Here is a 21,215-nt window from a genome sequence, read left to right as displayed (position 1 = left end):
AAGATATATCTCCAAAGAGAATGTACAAATCTCCATGAACAGATGAATGGATAAACAACATGTGGTAAATTCATACAGTGAAATATTATTCAGCCCTAAAAAGAAGGAAATACTGAATAGTGAAATCCACGCTACAATATTTGTTGCTGCTGTTCAGTCACTCAGTCATGTCTGACTCTTTGTGCGCCAGGCCAGGCATCCCTGTCCTTCACCATCTCCCGGAGCTTGCTCAAACTCATGTCCATTGAGTCAGTGATGCCATCCAACCATCTCATCCTCTGTCCTCCCCTTCTCCTCCTGCCTTCAGTTTTTTCCAGCATCGGGGTCTTTCCTAATGAGTCAGCTCTTCGCATCACTTGGCCAAAGTACTATAGCTTTAGCTTCAGCATCAGTCCTTCCAATGAATATTCAGGACTGATTTCATTTAGGATTGACTGGTTTCATCTTCTTGCAGTCCAAGGGACTCTCAAGAGTCTTCTCCAACACCACAGTTCAAAAGCATCAGTCCTTCATAGCTCAGCCTTCTTTATGGTCCAGCTCTCACATCCAGACATGACTACTGGAAAAACCATAGCTTTGACTACAAGGACCTTTGTTGGCAAAGCAGTGTCTCTGCTTTTTAATATGCTGTCTAGGTTTGTCATAGCTTTTCTTTCAAGGAGCAAGTGTCTTTTAATTTCATGGGTGCAGTCACCATCTGCAATGATTTTGGAACTCAAGAAAATAAAGTCTGTCACTGTTTCCCCATCTATTTGCCATGAAGCGATGGGTCCGGATGCCATGATCTTAGTTTTCTGAATGTTGAGTTTTAAGCCAACTTTTTTCACTGTTCTCTTTCACTTTCATCAAGAGGCTCTATAGTTCCTCTTCATTTTCTGCCATAAGGGTGGTGTCATCTTCGTATCTGAGGTTATTGATACTTCTCCTGGCCAATTTGATTCCAGCTTTTGCTTCATCTAGCCTGGCGTTTTGCATGATGTACTCTGAACATAAATTAAATAACCAGGGTGACAATATACCGCCTTGATGTACTCCTTTCCCAATTTGGAACCAGTCTATTGTTCCATGTCTGGTTCTAACTGCTGCTTCTTGACATGCATACAGATTTCTCAGGAGGCAGGTAAGGTGGTCTGGTACTCCCATCTCTTTCAGAATTTTCCACAGTTTATTGTGATCCACACAGTTAAGGGCTTTGGCATAGTCAATAAAGCAAAAGTAGATGGTTTTCTGGAAGTCTCTTGCTTTTTCTATGATCCAATGGATGATGGCAATTTGATCTCTGCCTTTTCTAAACCCAGCTTGAACATCTGAAAGTTCTCGTACTGCTGAAGCCTAGATTGGAGAATTTTGAGCATTACTTTGCTAGTGTGTGAGATGAGTGCAATTGTGAGGTAATTTGAACATTCTTTGGCATTGCCTTTCTTTGGGATTGGAATGAAAACTGACCTTTTCAAGTCCTGTGGCCACTGCTGAGTTTTCCAAATTTGCTGGCATGTTTGCAGCACTTTCACAGCATCATCTTTCAGGATTTGAAATAGCTCAACTGGAATTTCATCACCTCCACTAGCTTTGGTCGTAGTGATGCTTCTTAAGGACCACTTGACTTCACATTCCAGGATGTCTGGTTCTAGGTGACTGATCACACCATCATGCTAATGAAAGTAGCCAGAGACAAAGGTTATATACAGTATGATTTTATTTATGTGAGGCACGCAGAAGAGAGGTTGCTTAGGGGTGGGAAATGGGGGTTTGGGAAGAGGGCTTACTCTAGAAAACACCAGGTTTCTTTCTGATGAACATGTTCTACAAAAGAGACTGTGGCAATGAGTGGGCCTACCATGTCTACACTGAGAACCACTGAACTGTATGCTTTACATGAGCGAGCTACATAGTGTGTGAATTATGTCTCATTAAAGCTGTTAGAACAAGGAAAATGAATTAGGCAGGTAGTTAATAAAAGCTAGCTAAGTTTCAGCACTTATCCACTTAAAAGGAAGAGACAAGATAAAAGAATCACATAAATTTATACAGTTTCAGGAGTATGAATGAAAATATTTAAGAACTGGATTAAGAGTACCAAGAATCCATGTCTACATGAGGTCCTGAAGCCTTCCATTAGTTTCTAGTCTATCTGATCTACGTGCACAGTGTCAATGTTCTCCTTGTAAGAGTGAGAAACACTTCTGTGAGTTCTCCGAACTATTCCACCCTGAAGATGGAGCTCCTAGTTTTCTAATCACATTCCAGTTAGGATTTCTTTCATGTGAATCCATTTCAGTGGAGAAAACAATTCGTTGTGAAGAATACACTGTCAGATTATGTAAAATAAACATATCATGTGTATTTTAACTGATGAATCATGTTCTACACTTTGATTTGCCCTCAGATAACCTTGGTTTGACTAGGAATGGCATTATTTTAAGGTCAGAAAAGGGAAGAATTGCACTTTGAGCTCATGGTTACTTTTGGAGACATCTGTAAACATCCTACACTTTTCTCAAATTTCTGATTATGCTCCCTGACCCTAAATATCATTTCCAACAGACCCTGAACTGCTGGACTGGGTAGGCAGCAACTGGCTTTCTCCAATAAAAGGTTACCAGCCTGCCCTACATCAGCTCAGGTTGTTCTGGGCTCACCCCCAGCAACACACGTTAAGTTTCCTCTCTCCCTTATGACTCACGGCTCCTCTGAATCATCGCTACACTTGTCCTTCAAGTTATTCACCACCTGGCACTGAGTCTAAGTCACTCACCTGCATGGAAACAAGAGAGGGAAGGGGCTTCAGGAGAGCTGACCAGTAAGAATTCTGCAGAAACTCCCTGTGGAAGAGGGTCTGTCCTGGGCTGCAGACACGGACAGGGGTCCTGGGCTGCCCGAAGTTTCCAGAGTTCTTTGTCATGGGAGGAGATGCAGACAGGCCTTGGTGAATTTAGAAACTTCTCCTTCATGACAGATCAGTTGGTTATTAAAGGGCTTTGAGGGTCCCCTGTGGTCCATGAGCAGTGTTTCCTGCATGGCGATAGCACTGAGCCTGCCCCAGAGAACAGACTGCCAACATTCTGCAGCCTTATGTAAGCATAAGCATCCCCGCCCCAGCCATTTCTCTCTCTCTCTTTTTTCTGGTTGTGCTATGCAGCAGGGGGATCTTAGTTTCCCAGCCAGAGACTGAACCCGTGCCCCATGCAGTGAAAGGGCAGAGTCCTGACCACTGGACCGCCAGGAAAGTCCCTACTCCCCTCATTTCTGATATTCAGCATTTAAAGTTCACACATGTAATTTTTAGGAACTCTAGGGGACTTGAATGAAAACCAGAACTCCTAATTGGTCAGTGATTTTTCCATCAAATTTTTTTCCTCACTACATTTTCAAGGTGAAGCTGGGGTGGAGGGGTGTGAGGGAACATAACCTAGGAAAAATTCACTTGTATTTTGCAAGGTTTGTGAGTTGGTTATTTCAGAAACTTTCTGTATGTGCAGTCAAGGAACAAAAGAGTCATTGTCCACATTGCCTTAATGAAAATAATGCCAACAAAGGTAGGCAGCACCAGCTGGGTGCCCGCCCTGTGGCTCCGCTCTGCGCCAGCACATTGTCCCTAAGACCACAGTCCCATGAAGCAGGTACATCGACATGCCCTTGACTCGAGAAGGAGCTGAGATGGGGCATGAGAGGCTTGTTCAAGGTCATCTAGTCTGCGGTAGAGGAGCTCTCCTCAGTCTACACTGCTTCCTGAGACTGGAGTGTCCCTTTAACAACAAGGTCCACAGTCACAAATGGGCTTTTACTAAACTGTGGTGGACTCAATGGATGCATTCTATTTTTGTTTCTTTCTTAGGTCAGGGGTGTTAGAGAGGAGGGAGGGAGAGAGAACCACTGCAGTTTCACTGGAATACTAGTGAAGGGAGCCTCACTGACTTCCAGGACAGCAGGGTGGCAACCAGGTGCCCCCAGGAGCTGACACCAACAGGAAAGGCACTCCCTGAGCAGCTGAAGGCCTGGCCACTAGCCTCCTCCGAAGGCGGGGGATGGCAGAGCAGAGGGCAGCCTGGGGGTTCCTGGGAGACCAGCTCCACCCGTTCCTGGAGCCTCAGCCACGCCTCCTCCTGTCCTTCAGAGTCAGGAGGCTTCCACTATGGGGACAGTCAGACCCAGTGACACCTGGCCCAGCAGAGGGAAGGGGTTGAAGATGAGCTCAGGAATTAGGTGGATGTGTCCACCTAGGGATGAGGCCAGCCCCCTCTCCCCCAGCTTCCATATGTCTGCCAAGCAGTCCCTGCTTGTCCAGTCTCAGCCAGGGAAGGAAATGAATACTTTTTCTTCTGGAGAAACTGAGCAACCTACAAGGAAAGGCCTGTAGACCCCGGCATTTGGGGTCCTTGCCGAATACTAGGGGGACTGCTACCCACCAGCAAGACGCAGCCAACCAGACAGTTTCCAGTCAGTGATCATGGGATATTTAAGAAAAACCTCAGACACAGAATTCAGGGCAAGTGGGTACAAAAAAGAAAGCAAGCAAGAAAGAAACTTGAGGGAATAGAGAAAATTCTGAAAATGGTGGGGGACAGCTAAGTAACAACAATAATGTCAGTCACGCCCCCCCCCCACCCCAATAAAAACATCCAATGATTAATAGCTGCAGAGAGATACAGGGCACGATGTCATCCCTGACACAGCAGGATGCCACAGAAAATCTAGAGAATGAGAAAGAAGACTTGGGAAATAAAGTATGACTGCAGAAATGACAAATTCAGCTAAAGGTTTGGGAGACAAAGGTGAAGAGATCTACAGAAAGCACAATGGAAACAGGCAAGAAAAAACCAGAAAATCAGAACCTCAGGCCTAATGCCGCAGTTCTAAGCATCAGGATGATACAAATTTTGGCAAGAGAGGACTGAGAGACTGGAGAGGAGGCAAAAAGTGATAGGAAGAAATTTGCAGAATAAATTTTCAAATTGCAACTATCCTACCTAAATATCCTGTATAAGGCTGGAGAAATACTGTGCATCCCTGAGGAAGTCTCAGAGCCCTAGGATCAAAGATGAGATCTGACAGGTTTGTAGAATGAAAAAATAACTGGTCACACACAAAGGTCCAGAAAGCAGACTGGCACCGGACTCTTCCATGTCAACACTGGAAACTGGAAGACTCTGAAGCCATTTCCTCAAAACTTTTAGGAAAAATCTATCTGTCCCTTCAGACCCAGCCAAACTGCCAAATTAGTGTGCGGATAAAATAAAAACATTTTCAGACAACCAGGGTCATTTGTTATTCGTTATTCAGTCACTAAGTTCTGTCCAATTCTTTGCGACCCCAGGGACTGAGCATGCCAGGCTTCCCTGTCCTTCACCATCTCCCAGAGTTTGCTCAAACTCATGTCCATTGAGTCAGTGATGCCATCCAACCATCTCATTGTCTTTTGCCCCCTCTTCCTCCTGACCTCAACCTTTCCCAGAATCAGGGTCTTTTATAATGAGTCGGCTCTGTGCAACAGGTGGTCAAAGTATTAGAGCTTCAGCTTCAGCATTAGTCTTTCCAATGAATATTCAGGGTTGATTTCCTTTAGAATTGACTGGTTTGATCTCCTTGCAGTCCAAGGGATTCTCAAGAGTCTTCTCTAGCACCACAGTTGCAAAGCATCAATTCTCTGGCACTCAGCCTTCTTTATAGTCCAACTCTCACATCCGTCCATGACTACTGGAAAAACCATAGCCTTGACTCTATGGACCTTTGTTGGCAAAGTGAAATCTCTGCTTTTTAATACATTATCTATGTTTGTCACAGCTTTCTTTCCAAGGAGCAAGTATCTTTTATTTGGTTACAGTCACCATCCACAGTGAATTTGGAGCTCAAGAAAAGAAAATCTGTCACTGTTTCCATTTTTTTCCCATCTATTTCCCGTGTAGTGATAGGACCGGATGCCATGATCTTAGTTTTCTGAATGTTGAGTTTTTAAGCCAACTTTTCCACTCTCCTGTTTCACCTTCATCAAGAGGCTCTTTAGTTTCTCTTCATTCCTGCCATTAGGGTGGTGTCATCTGCATATCTGAGGTTGTGGATATTTCTCCTGGCAATCTTGATTCCAGATTGTGCTTCATCCAGGCTGGCATTTCATATGATGTTAAATAAGTTAAATATGCTGGATGATGATATACAGCCTTCATGTACTCTTCTCCCAATTTGGAACCACTCTGTTGTTCCATGCCTGGTTCTAGAAGCCACTGGTCCTTTATGCTTTCTTTGAAATCTACTGGAGAGTGTGTGCTTCTGGCATATGAGAGAGGAAAATGAAAAAATGAAACATTGGGCATTTAGGAGCCAGAAACCAAGAAAAGAAAGAAGCGAAGGCACTGCGAAGATGACAGTGAAGGGGAATCAGGAGGAACAGCTGTGCCCTGCGCCACAGAGCAGTGGTCAAGAATGGAGAGGAGAATGCGGGGCCTGCCAGGGGACACATCTGCATTTCAGATACTTTCACAGCAGGAAAATAACACAAGAAATGCAACGTTTAATGCACCCCAATGTTCACTGCAGCAGTTTTCACAACAGCCAGGACCAGGAAACAACCTAGATGTCCATCAACAGATGAACAGATAAAGAAGGTGTGGTACATACACACAATGGAATATTACTCAGCCATGAAAAGGAATGAAATAATGCCATCTGTAGCAATGGCCCACTGCTAGATATTATCATACTAAGTGAAGTCAGAGAATGACAAATACCACATATGTAGAATCTAAAATATGATGCAAATGACCTTATCTATGAAACAGGAACAGTCTCACAGACACAGAGAAGAGACTTGTGGTTGCCGAGGAGGAGGGAGGGATGGAGTGGGGGTGTTGGCTAGCAGATGCAAGCCATTACAAACAGAATGGCAGCACAGGGAACTACAGTCAGTATCCTGTGACAAACCATGATGGAAAAGGACATGGAAAAGGATGCGTATGTACATGTATAACTGAGTCACTCTGTTGCACAGCAGAAATGAAGAAAACACTGTTAAAACAGACCTTCTCAGTTAAAAAAGAAAAAGCAGCAACAGTGTTTAGAAGGTGCTGACTAGCTGCCCTGGTGGTCTCAACAAGACCCGACAAGGCTACAGATAGTTCATTATAAAAAGAAGGCCAGAAGCAGGATGGGGAATAGACTGGGTGAGCCTGAGCCCGGTCTCCCAGACACGCCCACCATCAGACTGGCCTCCTGCACCTGCACAAAGGTGCCGAAACAATGTCTCTGTGACTCACGCAACTCCTTACTTTGAAATGTTACATCAGTGTGACACGCCAGGTCGTATAAGTAGCAGCAATTAAGCGTTTTCAGAGGAAAAATGCCCAGCGTGTCTACCTACTCTTCATGTAGGACAACAGTCACTGCTCCCATAAGGATAAACATCCATCCACCATGTGCCTTTGTCAGCGGGGGAGTGTCCAGCCACGGTGGAGGCTCTCAGGTTATGACCGTATAGAGTGGTTTTTCCCTCCTGTAATCTCCACGATAATCTTGTTTCACCTTTAGAGAGTGTTCTGATTATACACTCAAGTCAACATGGACCATAAATGAATAGATTGCTTCTTAGAACAAGACATGCTCACACCACAGGCAACCATCGACAAAAACAAAAAAGGCAACCCACAAAAACAGAGAAAATATTTGTAAATTATATGACCAATAAAGGGTTAATACCCAAACTATACGAACACCTCACAGGACTCAACAGCAGGGAAAAAAAAAATGAACAGCCTGATTAAAAATGGGCAGAGGACCTGAACAGACATTTTTCTAAGGAAGACACACAGATGGCCAACAGACACCTGAAAAGATGCTCAGTATCACTAATCATTAGAGAAATGCAAATCAAAACTGCAAGGAGGTATCCACTCACACCTGTCAGAATGGCCATCATCTAAAAGTCTGTATCTGATAAATGCTGGAGAGGGTGCGGAGAGAATGGAACCCTCCTACACTGTCAGTGGGAAGGTGAATTGGTGCAGCCACCATGAAGAACAGTAGGGAGAGTTCACAGAACTTAGAAGCAGAGCTACCTTCTGGGCCAGTGATTATACTTCTGGACATTTATCTTCAGGAAATGAAATTGCTATTTTGAAGAGACAGCTGCACCCCATGTTTGCTCTAGCTCCATTCACAGCAGCCGAGATGGATGCAGCCTAAACATCCATCAGTGGACGAACGGTAAAGACAGGAGGGTGTCCCCTCTCTCTCCTGCGCTTCTACACACACACACACACACACACACACACACACACAATATTCAGCCATAAAAAGAAGGCAATTCTGCTCTTTTTGAGAACATGGATGGACCTTGAAGGCAATATGGTACATGACAGACTGAGAAAGACTAAAACTGTATGACCTCATTTTTATGCGGAATCTTTAAAAGAAAATCACAAGACCCAAAAAACTGGAACTCACAGATACAGAGATTAGATTGATGGTTGCCAGAGTCTGGAGGTGGTGAGGGGTAAGTAAAATGCCTGAAGAAGGATCAAAAGCTACACAATCCAGTTGTAAGATAACTAAGTCTGGGATGTAATGGATCACATGTTGGCCACAGTTAACAATGCTGTGCTGTATATTTCTAAGCTGCTAAGAGAGTTGGTCTCCAATGTCCTCCTCACAGTGATGGGTATCAAATGGACTTATTGCGGTGGCTGTTTCACAGTGTTCACATATATAGGAAACACACTGCACACCTTAACTAATATGGTGCTCCATGACAATGATTGCTCAAGGAAAAAAATTAATAAAAAAAGATCAAAAAAGTTGATGTCTATAAATTGCATGTGAAAGTAGATCACAGGGGAAATTTGACACTGGGGGAAAATGACTCAACCTGGGAATAAATCCAGAGTAAATGAGAGATTGCTCACAACCAAGTGGGACGCAGTGAGCTAGAGGAACTCAGTTATTTTCTCATACAACCCTAAATTAGTTTGTTTTAGACTCTGTGGAGTTGGATCATAAAGAAGGCTGAGCGCCAAAGAATTGATGCTTTTGAACTGTGGTGTTGGAGAAAGCTCTTGTGAGTTTCTTGGACTACAAGGAGATCAAGCCAGTCCATCCTAAAGGAAATCAGTCCTGAATATTCATTGGAAGGACTGATGCTGAAGCTGAAGCTCCAATACTTTGGCCATCTGATGCAAAGAACTGCCTCATTGGAAAAGACCCTGATGCTGAGAAAGATTGAGGGCAGGAGGAGAAGGGGATGACGGAGGATGAGATGGTTGGATGGCATCACCGACTCAATGGACATGAATTTGAGTAAGCTCCAGGAGATGGTGAAGGACAGGGAAGCCAGGCACGCTACAGTCCATGGGGTCACAAAGAGTCAGACACGGCTGCATAACTGCATGACTGAACAACAAGATCCTGTGGAGTGTATGCTGCAGGCTAGGAAGGATCTGGGAGACAGAGGAATTCGAAACTTTAATGTATCATCTATAGATACTTACAGTGTTAGAGCGACTTCTGGTCATTTTCCAGAGGTCAAGCTCTTAAGCAAAAGGCCATTCAGCTCAGGCCAATCTCCCACCCAAACCCACCACACAGAGCCAGCCTGGTGGGATGGCTTCCCCAAATACACCCAGATGGGGCCTGTCCGTGATGCCTGTTGTCTGCCTGGACGCCCTCAGACACAGAGTTCCACCCAAATCCAGCTCTAGGTCTGAGGCCTGGTCTACATCTGGGTGGCATCTAGCTCATCACCAGCCTGCCTGCATCCTGCCAGGCACTCAGGTAGGAGGAGATGCTGAGAGATGCAGGCCCGGATGCGGAGCTAGGGTTCCCGTTTCCGAGGCACCCTCCTCCTCCAGAACAAAGGCAGCACTGCAGAGCCGGCCCCCCTCACTCCACCCACTCACGACTCTGGGAGAATTCCGGTTTACTTACACTGCTTCCTACAGGCTGTGTGCAAGCGGTCTTTGACCTTTTGTTATGTGTAGGAGAAAGCCTCGCCGTTTCCCCATGGGTGACACACAGTGGCCATGGGGGCAGTGGCCCTTGGCGGAAATCAACTTCTCAAGTAACCCACGGACAGGGGCCATCTCACTGCTTCTAGAAACTTCCGTATGCCATTTTCGGGTAAAAATTAAAACTTCTTCATTATCTTTCTCTCCAGCAAGACAGCTGTTTAGTGTCAGACTGTCACAGTAAGGACGAGACCAAATACAGTTCTTAAACGCAGTTTAATGAGAACACATGAAGTGAAACTCCTGCTGTTTCTCTAGGAGGCCTCACTGTGGAACCCGCTCCTCCGAGTGTGAGACTGCTTTGTGACATAATCCACACTGGCTGTAAAGGACGCTGCTCAAAGGAAACAACAGCTTCGTGAACGACAGGAGGGAATCAGATGACAAACACAGTCTCCCAGAATGAGGCTTCCGCCCCGGGGCCAAACTGTCCAGAGGGCCAAGCTACCAAGTCCAAGTTAGAAATGACAGGAGACCTTTCCCTGTGCACCGCATGGTACTCAGGCCGTGTTTGACGGCTTTTGTTTTTCTTGCTGCAGACGGTACTGCACACAATGATACATCCCAGAAACCAGATGGCACAGTAACTATTTTCCAACGAAGAAAGAAACAAGGACAAGGAAATATTTGTGGTCTTTCCAGAAATCTTTCACAACCTTCACATTTAATGGCTATTACTAGGAAAGCAGAAAAGTTTGCAATGATAGCCTAGCCACATAATTACCCATATGTGACCGATTTCTAAAATCTTCTGAGATAAAAAAGCATACCAGTGAACTGGACCTACTCTTTTGTGGTTCCCAACATGCAGAGAGAAGGGAAAATACTTGGAGAATATGCTAGTGAATCCACGGTGTCACTAGCTTCATACCAGGAGGCTGGACTCACAAAGACCATCTGCAAAGATACACCCTCGGCCTCATAGACATACAAGGGGGACCCACGGGATGCTGAGAACCAAAGCAGCGCATACAACAGGCACACTCCAGGGTTTCTGAGTTAAGATGGGGGAGAGACGCAAGAGACAGAGACACTAGCTGAATGCTTTTGTTTACAAAGGCTTTTGAGCATCATCAAAAACCTTCAGAGTCAATACATATCCTTCCCACAGCCTTGATCACAGGAGGCGCCCACGTCGCCCTCGTATGACCTCCACACCCAGGGTCAGAAGATGTGAACCTCACACAGCAAAGCTGCAGGTCCTGACTACAATTCATAGCTTCCTTTTGAAGAAGGGAGCAAACGTGTGTGTCAATTTACACACGGTTATCCAGCCAACGTGTCTCATGAAAATCTACGTATTTTATCCAACTCATTTAATAAGGACCTTATTCGTAAAACCAAATGAAAGAATATCCAGTTCCCTGCCACATATGGAAAAAGTTTTCAAAAACCAACATCCATTCCAGCGCTCTCCACAAGGTTTGTGTAATCGTAACTTAAGTCAAGTAAGGAAACAGTCATCCTTATGTTTGCTGAGAAAATGAGCAGTCTGCTTTTACACATGTAAGAGGAATTAACTCAAATAAAGCTCCCTGTGACTAATATTTTCACCATTAGGTGATGGATTCTGTTCAGTGGAGAATCTACATGTTCACAGAAAAAAAGAAATGGATGGTAAAAAAAAAAAAAAAAAAAACAGAAACAAAACTGGCAACCCAATGTTGGTCTGTTGCAGCAGACAGAAATAAATTCTCTAGTAGTAAAAGTTGTAGACACAAACTGAAATTCAATACCAAAGGGTTAGAGACTCATTAGCTGAGAATGACTGCCTTACAGTATGAAAATCTAGGAAAGAGGCTTATGCAATAAAAACTCACTCACAGTCTTCCCTGGGTGGAAGAGGTGGATAACCACAGAACGAACACACTGCTACGATGGAAATAAAATAAAATAAAAACACACTGCTACGAACAAACAAGTGTGAACTGGACTGGAGATGGCCATCTGCTTCTCAGTACTGATACTGTGCCTGGGTTGCTGGGCGTAAAACCCCAGCAGGTGACCCCACCACCTGATGGTCCTGCCCCGCGCCTCCCCCGAGGCAGCCTGGCCCTGCCTCTCCTCCCGGCCCCCTGCCTCTTCTCCTAGCCCCCCTGCTCTGGGCCCACAGAGCCCCCTCTGCAGGGTTATCTGTGGGGTCCTTATTCCCACACAACACCCCGCCTCCTCGAACAGTGTCACTGGAAATGCTTCTGTACTGTCGCACGTTACTGAAGTCTTGAGAATGTTAGGAAACCTGTTTTGATCCTCTCTGGATCATGTGGTCCAGAGTAGTCCCACGTGGTCCTGGACTCCCTGGTCCACTCCGAGGACAGTGCTGATCCCCCCGGGTGGCTATCTCTCTTCAAGATCTCTGCGCCCGCCCAGCACCCCTCTCCCCAGCTTGACGCCAGCCCTGGCCAGGTCCTCACTCTGCTGACAGCTTCACTGCTTCCCCTGGCCGTCATCCATGTAAACGTTCCTCTAAAGTGTCCACTTTGGGCTTCCCTGGAGGCTCAGCTGGTGAAGAATCTGCCTGCAATGCAGGAGACCCTGGTTCGATTCCTGGGTTGGGAAGATCCCTTGAAGAAGGGACAAGCTACCCACTCCAGTATTCTTGGGCTTCCCTTGTGGCTCAGCTGGTAAAGAACCCACTTGCATTGCAGAAGACCCGGGTTTAATCCCTGGGTTAGGAAGATCCCCTGGAGGAGGGCATGGCAACCCACTCCACTACTCTTGCCTGAAGAATCCCACGGACAGAGGAGCCTGGCGGGCTACAGTCCATGGGGTCACAGAGTCAGACACAGACAAGTGTCCCCTTTGGCCTCCCTGACCACCTTCTCCATGCTGTGACAGCCTGTCCTGCACCTCCACTGGACACTCAGACATCCCTGGAATGCCTCAGCCACTCGCAAGTTCCTCTGTCTTGAGGTTTTGAACTTTCAGCATCCTCTCCCCCTTCGCTTGCTTCCCCATCTCCCTGTTATCCCATCTCCCCTCCTGAGTCATCTTCATCCTTGGTGTCCATTCCCTTGACTCCTAGCTCTTTTCCCCTCAAGCCCCAATCCGGCTTCACCTGCTTCCCTTTCTGACCCAGCAAGGGCCCGGCCGGTGGTGCCGGCCAAGGAGAAAGCCTTGATGCGGTGTTCACCTTGGAGGGCAGACCACCACGGCTGTTACCGAGTCCTGAGACCAGGCTCCCTGGGGGCACCGCGGGCCAGTGTCCAATCCCAATGGGTTCTCCCCATTTCCACAAAGCACACAAGTCCTATCCTGGATTCCCTGACCTCTCTCATGGCTAGCCTCAGCCTTGCTGGCTCTTATTCATCCCATTCGCCACAGCCCCCCTTCCTCAGTTGGCAGGTATTTTCCTGACAGTATTGTTATCTGACTCGGAACCTCAATCTTCCTTTTTGGGTCTCTTCTCCTTCCCCAGTGCTTCTGAGCCGGAGGTTTCATCCTACTTTCTATGCGAGGCCCCATGTGGACTGGCCACTCAAGGCTGACCTGTAAAATATCTGGCTTATCTGGGCTTTAAGACGGAAATGTCTGACTCCTGTCACTTTTATCCCAATGCCTGAGACACACCTTTGCAGGAAGGGGGTGTGGTTGGCGGAGAGGAGAGGTGCACAGACAGTGAGTGAGGAGCAGAGTCTGTCTGGAACACAGGCTGTTCTCCAGGGAGGGCTCCCAGGATGTGGTCACAGCCCACGGGGAGTCCAGGAGCCTCCAGTGTCTGGGAGGAGAGGAGGGCTCGGGGCTGGGGGCGGGGGAGCTCACGGGCCGCAGCCTCCTGCCTCCAGCTGTGTTCAGAGCTGACCAGCCTAGGTGACTGAGCTGAGGCTGTACAGAGGGCGGAGGATGGCAGAGACAGGCTACAAACGGGCTTATTTTGTTAACGAATTTTTAAAATTGGATTTTTTAAAAAACTGTCTCTTTTTTTTTTTTCTGGTCATGCCACAAGGCATGTGGGATCTCAGCTCCCCAGTCAGGGACAGAACCCGGGCCCCTGCATTAGAAAAGTGGAGTCTTAACCACTGGACCACCAGGAAAGCTCCAGGGCTTATTCTTTTAAAATAACACTTGTAAGCATAAAAGAACTCATATTGTTGAAAAATCAGTTGGGAAATCAAGTGAACGAGAAAACATCACGTGCTCAGAAGCCCACCTCCCTGAGAGCTCCTGGTAACATCTGCTGTATTTCCTTCTAACACACAGTAGGAACTTTCACTTATTTTTTTGGCTATGCCGTGTGACCTGCAGGATCTTAGTGCCCTGACCAAGGACTAAAAGTGCCCTCAGCAGTGACAACACGGGTCCTAACCGCTGGACTGCCAGAGAATCCCACATAACACACATTTAGTTTGTTGAAATAGTACTTCTTTTTCTTTCACAGTATGTATTCAGGTCATACATCAGTTTCTTCTAGTAGTTTCTGCTCAACACTTTTGTTAATATTTGGACACCAGATTCATAGCACTGTCTCTGGGCATGTGGTTCATACATGGCTCTGTCTTTCCTCTGAGCCAGGTCTGCCTCTTTAAAAATAAAAGGTCTCTAGCCAGCAGGGACTACATTTTCCAGCTCACTTTGTGATCACCCAAGGGGCCCTCATATGCACTTAGACGAGATGAGATGGATTCACTGAATAGGCATTGCATCATCATGCACTCGTTCACGGAAAGCACCTAATATTTAAGATGAACTCAAAGCATTCTTCTGGATGGCTGAGAACTACTTCAAATATACGTAGTGTCATCAGCAAATACTTCCAACTCTATTTTAGACACAAGAAGGACTCAAGCTTCTTTTAGGACATGTCTGTATCTTTAAGGACCTCATCATACCTGCTGGGAGAGGGCTCTCTTTGACCTTTGTTCCTTACTTTGCCCCCAACTGCTTTCCTCATTTTCTCTTTGTTCTGTGTGTTTAGATCTAGCAGGTAAGGCTTATCCTAGGATAGGACCTAGGAGACCATTTGTGTTCTAAAGCCAACCAGGCAGAGTGACAGAATTTAAGAGCAAGATCCCGAACCCCAGCCAGCAAAGGGGAAAGGAAGGAAAACTTCCAACGTGCTGACAGGGCTGCGCCTGGGGCCTGGGCCGCATCCCATGTAAACAGGATGGGGAGGAGCAGCCAGCAGCCCTGGAAGGTAAGCAGACGTCCGTGTCAAACGGTGCTGACCCGTCAAGGACACACACCTTGAAGCAGCAGTGTGCCTGCCCTGCGGCCAGCAGGCAGCAGGGTGCAAGGGTCCCTCGCTTTTCCACACATCTTATGCTCTCTATAGCGTTGTAAAGGAAGATATTCATAAAAGATGATGCAGAAGAAACGAGGAAGTGAAAAGGCTCCCAAATCAAGTACCCTGGATGTCCTCTACTGTAACTCCATCAGTGGGATTTTAATTTGATCCTTCGTATTCACTCAGCTTCTAGGACAAGCAGGTCAGTGGGAAGTACCGTCAAGTGAGAAACCTCTGTGGTTGATGAGGACAGAGAATAGAGACCCTATCGTGTACCTGGGTCAGAAGTAACCCTGAGGAATGAGGTCCCTCTAAATGGGAGAGACTTCTTGCTCTTTGTGGGTCTGTTCTTGTCTCATTCACTCAAAATATTTCTGCACATTTACGGTCTGTCAGTACCTGACCGAGGACCCTGCAAAACGGCAGTGAGGAGACAGTGAGGTCTTCCACGGTTAAGAAGCATCCCCATGGGAGAAACATCACCCAAACCAGCCTGCAGGCAAGTGAGCAGAGATCAGAAGTAGCTCCGTGCTGTGGGGACAGCAGAGAGTGTGGTTTATGGGGACAGCTGGGGACGCCTCAGGCCAGGTGGTAACAGGGAACAAAGGGGGCAGCCAGCCATCTGCAGCCCAAAGACATGCCAGGGAGTGAACACTCCAGGTAAGGGGACCCCACGCCCCAATTTCGCGTCTAGGAGCCGGGTGGGGACCATGGGGAGCTTCCAGGCAGGGCAGGTCCGGCTCAGCTGATCCTGTGATGAGAGGGTCCAGGCTGCCCCTCCTCCTCCTGTCTGCTCTCACCACTGCTCCTCATCATGCGGATGTCAGCCCAGAACTGGACCAGGTGACACGGTAGCAGTAGTGCATTTATAGGGCCTGTCCCGTTGTAAGACAAGCGCTGCAGGAAGAACCGGGGCTCTCAGGGTGGCGGCGAGAGCAAGGAGGAAGACGCAAGGGTCCCCAGGAGCAGCCCATCTGAGAAGCCATTTGGCCCCTTCAGGTAGGAATCCTGACACTGCTTCCTCCGGCAGCCGCGGCGGGGCAGTGAGAACGCAAGCAGAGGAAGCTCCGCCCACACCTCGGGCAGGTGAGCCAGCAGGGAACGCTGCAGGGTCACGGCGCCATGCGCCATCCACAGACACAGGTCGGGCTCTGAGGCGAGGGGAGGACCCGCGCTCGGCTCACAAGCCTGCACTGTCTCCCCGTTGAGCGGTCCTGCGTCCAGCACAGGGACGTGCCCCGGCTTCCCCTCCTCCCGTCGCCTCTCGGACACCTCATCGGCTCCTTCCACACACACAGGAAGAACGTCAAAGAAGCAGGAAGTGACAGGGTCTGACAGCAGCATCCGCTCTTTCCACTCCTCTGGGCCTGGTGCAGGGGATGCGCTTGGTGAGCGGACGGGACCTGCTTCTCTGTGCTTTCCGAACGCCGCCTGCTCAGGGTGGCCCCGAGGTGCCCCCAGGTTTTCCCCGGAGATGACACACGCCTGTGTCTTTCAGGGACTGCTTTTCGGCAAGAATAAAGAGACGGGATTTTGTTTCCCATTAACAAACCGAGTGGTGTATTTATGTTGCCTTTTCAGGCAGCATTTGTAGACTTACTTGGTGGGCTCTGAACAAGGATGATAACATGACAAGTAGCTCACAAGCTATTCTACCTTCCTCCCCTCCTCTTTGGCTCTGATAAGCACTATGATTTCAGCAGCACTTCACCTCTCCTGTGTACTGCGAGGGACGGCGCTGGGTGTCAGACACAGGGACTCTCAGACACTCTCACGACTTCCCTGGGTGCAGTCAAAGTGCCCTCTGGTCTATGGTGTGGTGTGTGGGCACCTGGATGTCACTGAACGGCTATGCTCAACCCCAGGGAACTCACACCGGGGGAGGGGCAGAGTCTGCGCCAAGGACACCGCCTTGGGCGTGAACAGGGGAACCCACAACCCTGGGGGGCGGCGCACCCTCAGGGCAGAGGCAGACAGCAGCCAGGGGCTGGGAGGGCGCCAAGACCCATGCTGGGGCTTTCTGTTCTAGAATCTTGCTGCAGAAAGGAATTCAGGACATTTCTATCTTTTCATTTTAGTCTTTTTTCCCCGTCTCATGATTGCTACTGAGCTCTTTGAGAGGAAAAATACAGAGATTTTCCTTCTAACAATGACACTATTTCAGGAATTTAACAAATAAAATACCCTTTTCAGATTCACTTAATAAGAGTAAATATTTAAATTCCTACTATTTTCAGTCCCTCCTAATTGTTTCCTATTTGTTTGCTTACAAATGATTCAGATGAATGGTATGCCATAAAGTTCCCTACCCACCCCTCAAATATAAGCCCCTCCTTTTCTATGAAAAGGAGTAAAATCATGGGTTGATGAAAAAAGATTCAAGTGGACCAGTTTTTCCACTGCTGATCGTAAGATTCAAAATTTCATTTTTTCCCAAAGTATGAAAAGAAACAGACATGTATAAGAATTTTACTTAGTGGTTACATTAATCATTGACACCCTGGACATCATTCCACATTACCTATAGATGTCATTCAATGGCATTCCTATCAATGGATACAACCTTTAAAACAATGAGCCAACCTTCTCAGATAACAGAGAAAGGGGTGGAAGGCCTCATACCAGACCTTGGCACTAGTTCCCTCAACCACTTCTGTATTGTTTGACCTGCCGCTTCAAGCATGCACTCGCTTTGTGATGAAAACAAAATCCAAAAAAGTGCTACAATTCCTAAGAAAATTTAAAAATTGATATATATGTTGGAAGGGTCAATCACATATTATTTCCTCCGTAGTAACTGGAAGGTACTCATACAACATGGACATCATGAAGGGATGCTCTAAGGATATACTTACACACAAAGATTTGAAAACAGAAAGCAGGACAAAACCTGCTACCAGCAATGTGACTTCTAAGCTACCAAGTTTCCCTCAATTTCCTCATGAAGGGAATTTAGACACTGAAATCCACCCTCCCTGGACTTGACTTTAAACTGAACACCTGACTAGTAAGCAGATCATGATGTCAGTCTGCAAATTTGTGCCCGAGCCATTCAAGTAGCTCTTAATAACCACAGAAGTGTTCCGTCCATCTTTTATAGACATCCCCCCACACAGTTGAGTCAGCTGAAGAGCTGCTGAAACCCCTGAGATACGGAGGCTGCGAGGCCTGTGAGCAGCCCCTTCTGTTTGCTCTCCTGTGATTTATACTCAAGAGCTAGCAGGTGTTAGTGGACACCTTCCTTCTCTGCCCCAGGAGAGCTGGTCCCTTGCTTCATCCAAAGCACTGCAAATACACACTCTGGATGCAAAGATAAAAGCAGACGGCAGAGACAATTAATTCAGTGGGCTGGAGCTACAGGGGCATAAGCCTCTCTTCAGGTGGCCTCTCTGAGCTGCTGAGACCTGTCCCGCATCTCAGGGGGCTTTGTCTAGGTGAGGAACATGCTACTGTACACAACTGAGCAGCCCACCGCCCACAAAATGAGCCCGGCAGATACATGAGGAAGCCTGAGGTGTTCATTGTAAAAGATAATAAAAGCAAGTTCTGAAGCTGTGATACAGGCAGTGCAGAAGTTTCCTTTCACAGAAGTGCCTGCCCATCTGTTGACTCAGGCACTAGTCTGGCTGATTTGTTATTTGAGTGGTCTAATAATGCTCACGAAACTGCCCAATAAACAATAAAGTGATGAATGAATGTAAGATGCCATCCTAATCTGAAAACTGGCCTGTTCCCACAATGAGTCACAGTCAGGGGGAGGAAGCAGTCACTCCTGTCCTGAGGCTGCTTCCTGCCCCACAGCACACCCCTCCCCCAGACAGCGAGGGGAGCACAGGCCCTGGGGAGTCCATCCTCGTGCAAACACGGCCTCAATGATAGGACTCTGACGTTCCCGCCGACCTCCGTCAGGGTAGGGACTCAGCTCTGCTCTGCTCAGAGGGATCCCTTAACTGACTCTCTAACGGGTTCACCACCACCCTCCCCGGTGGCACCAGCGCAACCCCGCATACAAGCATCACCACCCTTTTGTAACACTGGAAACCAAGTAGGAAGGTGGTGTGGGTGGAAGCACGCCCTTCGTGGAACGCTGCACCCAGCAGCTTGTGCTGGGAGAGGCGCTCTCCCTCCACCCCTCCAGCAGCCTGCCACACCTGGAAACTCCATCTTCAGCCACAGGCTCCGTGCTTAGTCAGATTTCCTCACCAACTCCTCTACTTAAGACAGTGGCAGTGATTTTCACAGGCCGGCTCTCAGCAGGCCCTTCCCACCTTCTGAAGACACCTCTGCCCCAGGCAGGACACCTGCGCAGCTGAAACCAGCTACGGTTTTTAGCAAAAGGTAGGTTGAACCAAGCCTCTCATGTACTTCTCTGCTTTGGGGTGTTTTTTACATTTGAGGGGCCCCATTGAGTAGCAAGGTCACACAGCCGGGACACCTGCCTGCAGGCGGCCTTGCCCCGGGGGAGGTCTGGACCCTGGGCCCCTGGCAGAGGCCGGACCGTGGCTGTGCGACAGGGGTACTCACAGCTTGGGCTTGGCGAGCAGAGGCGGGGGCTCCTTCACGGGGGACAGCAGAGCGGGCGGGCTGGGGAGAGCGGTGCCGCCCTCAGCTCGGCCATTCACCATTCCGTTTACTCCGCGTGCGGGGTGCACACAGGTGGCTTCCCTGTCGGAAGCAGAGCTCAGCCCTGACTCGGGGCCGCTCTTGGGAGGGGCCTCTGCCGGCTTCTGCGCCACCAGCTCGAAGGGGCTCGCCTCCCATAGGGGAGAGGGCAGTGGGAAGTGGCCACTGCCGGACTCTCCTGCTGAGTCGTAGCCGCAGGCGTCTGTGCTGGCTGAGGGAGGGAGAGGAGGGAACTCGGTGAGATGGCCTGGCCGCAGCCCCTTCCCACCCCACCCACAGCCTGGATCCTGGGTGGGGGCTGCTGCGGGACAGTGCCAGAGGGGGCAGGGGTGGGGCGGGGCAGGCTGGTCCCCCAGGCTGGACTTCATCTCCCAGGTGGCTCACAAGTGGGACCCCGGCTACCAGGTTATTAACAAATTTCAAACAAGAGCTAAAAAAAGATGACAAGAGACTACTGGTAACGACGACCTTATATGCAAGGCAGCAAAATAGACACAGGTGTTAAGAACAGACTCTTGGACTCTGTGAGAAAAGGCAAGTGTGGGATGATTTGAGAGAATAGCGTTGAAACATGTACATTATCATATGGAAAATAGGTGACCAGAGCAAGTTTGATGCGTGAAGCAGGGCACTCAAAGCCGGTGCACTGGGACACCCTGGGGGATGGGGTGGGGACGGAGGTGGGAGGGGGTTCAAGCTGGGGGGCACACATGTGCACCAGTGGCTGATTCATGTCAGGGTATGGCAAAAACCACCACAATACTGTAATTATCCTCCAATTAAATAAATTTGGGCTTCCCTGGTGGCTCAGATGGTAAAGCATCTGCCTGCAATGTGGGAGACCCGGGTTCGATCCCTGGGTCAGGAAAATCCCCCTGGCGAAGGGAATGGCAACCGACTCCAGTACTCTTGCTTGGAAAATTCCATGGACTGAGGAGCCTGGTAGGCTACAGTCCATGGGGTCGCAAAGAATCGGGCTGAGCAACTTCACTTTAAATAAATTTAAAAAAGAAAAAGACCACACAAACACTGTCAACGACGCCACTTCGTCCTCTCTGTTTCAGCCTAGAACACCCTACCTGTGCTTCGCTGAGCTTAGCTCAGGCTACAGAGGTTTTCTGTGCTGAGCAGTGGGAACTCACTCCTAAAGCCAAGCGAGGCTCTCAGGGAAATGTCTTACGACCTCATAGGGAATTATTTCCCGTTCAGGGGACTGCTGCAGCTGTGACTCAGTGCAGAACACACTGCTCATTTCTCAGTGGATAACGGAGAGCATCCTGACACAAGGGTGTGTCTTCCGAGGACCCTGTGCCCCGCCTAGCACCCAGCAGGGCTTCTGGAGTGTTCTGCAGGTGCTTCCTGGGGCAAGCAGAAAGCTT

At 48.2% G+C, this 21,215-nt stretch overlaps 1 protein-coding gene across 6 annotated transcripts in view; it reads right to left on the bottom strand.

The window, feature by feature from the left end:
* The window catches only part of PALLD (palladin, cytoskeletal associated protein), a 364,941-nt gene that overhangs the window by 152,678 nt on the left and 191,048 nt on the right, over positions 1 to 21,215 (bottom strand). For all 6 annotated transcript variants that reach the window (XM_070794343.1, XM_070794341.1, XM_070794342.1 and 3 more), the window contains one exon: positions 19,738 to 20,047. In XM_070794343.1, the coding sequence (XP_070650444.1) occupies positions 19,738 to 20,047 (310 nt within the window). The remainder of the gene's footprint in view (positions 1 to 19,737; positions 20,048 to 21,215) is intronic.

The sequence above is a fragment of the Bos indicus genome, chromosome 8 (genome assembly GCF_029378745.1).
Source record: "Bos indicus isolate NIAB-ARS_2022 breed Sahiwal x Tharparkar chromosome 8, NIAB-ARS_B.indTharparkar_mat_pri_1.0, whole genome shotgun sequence".
Lineage (NCBI taxonomy): Eukaryota > Metazoa > Chordata > Mammalia > Artiodactyla > Bovidae > Bos > Bos indicus.
This window is presented reverse-complemented; position numbering and strand designations above follow the sequence as displayed.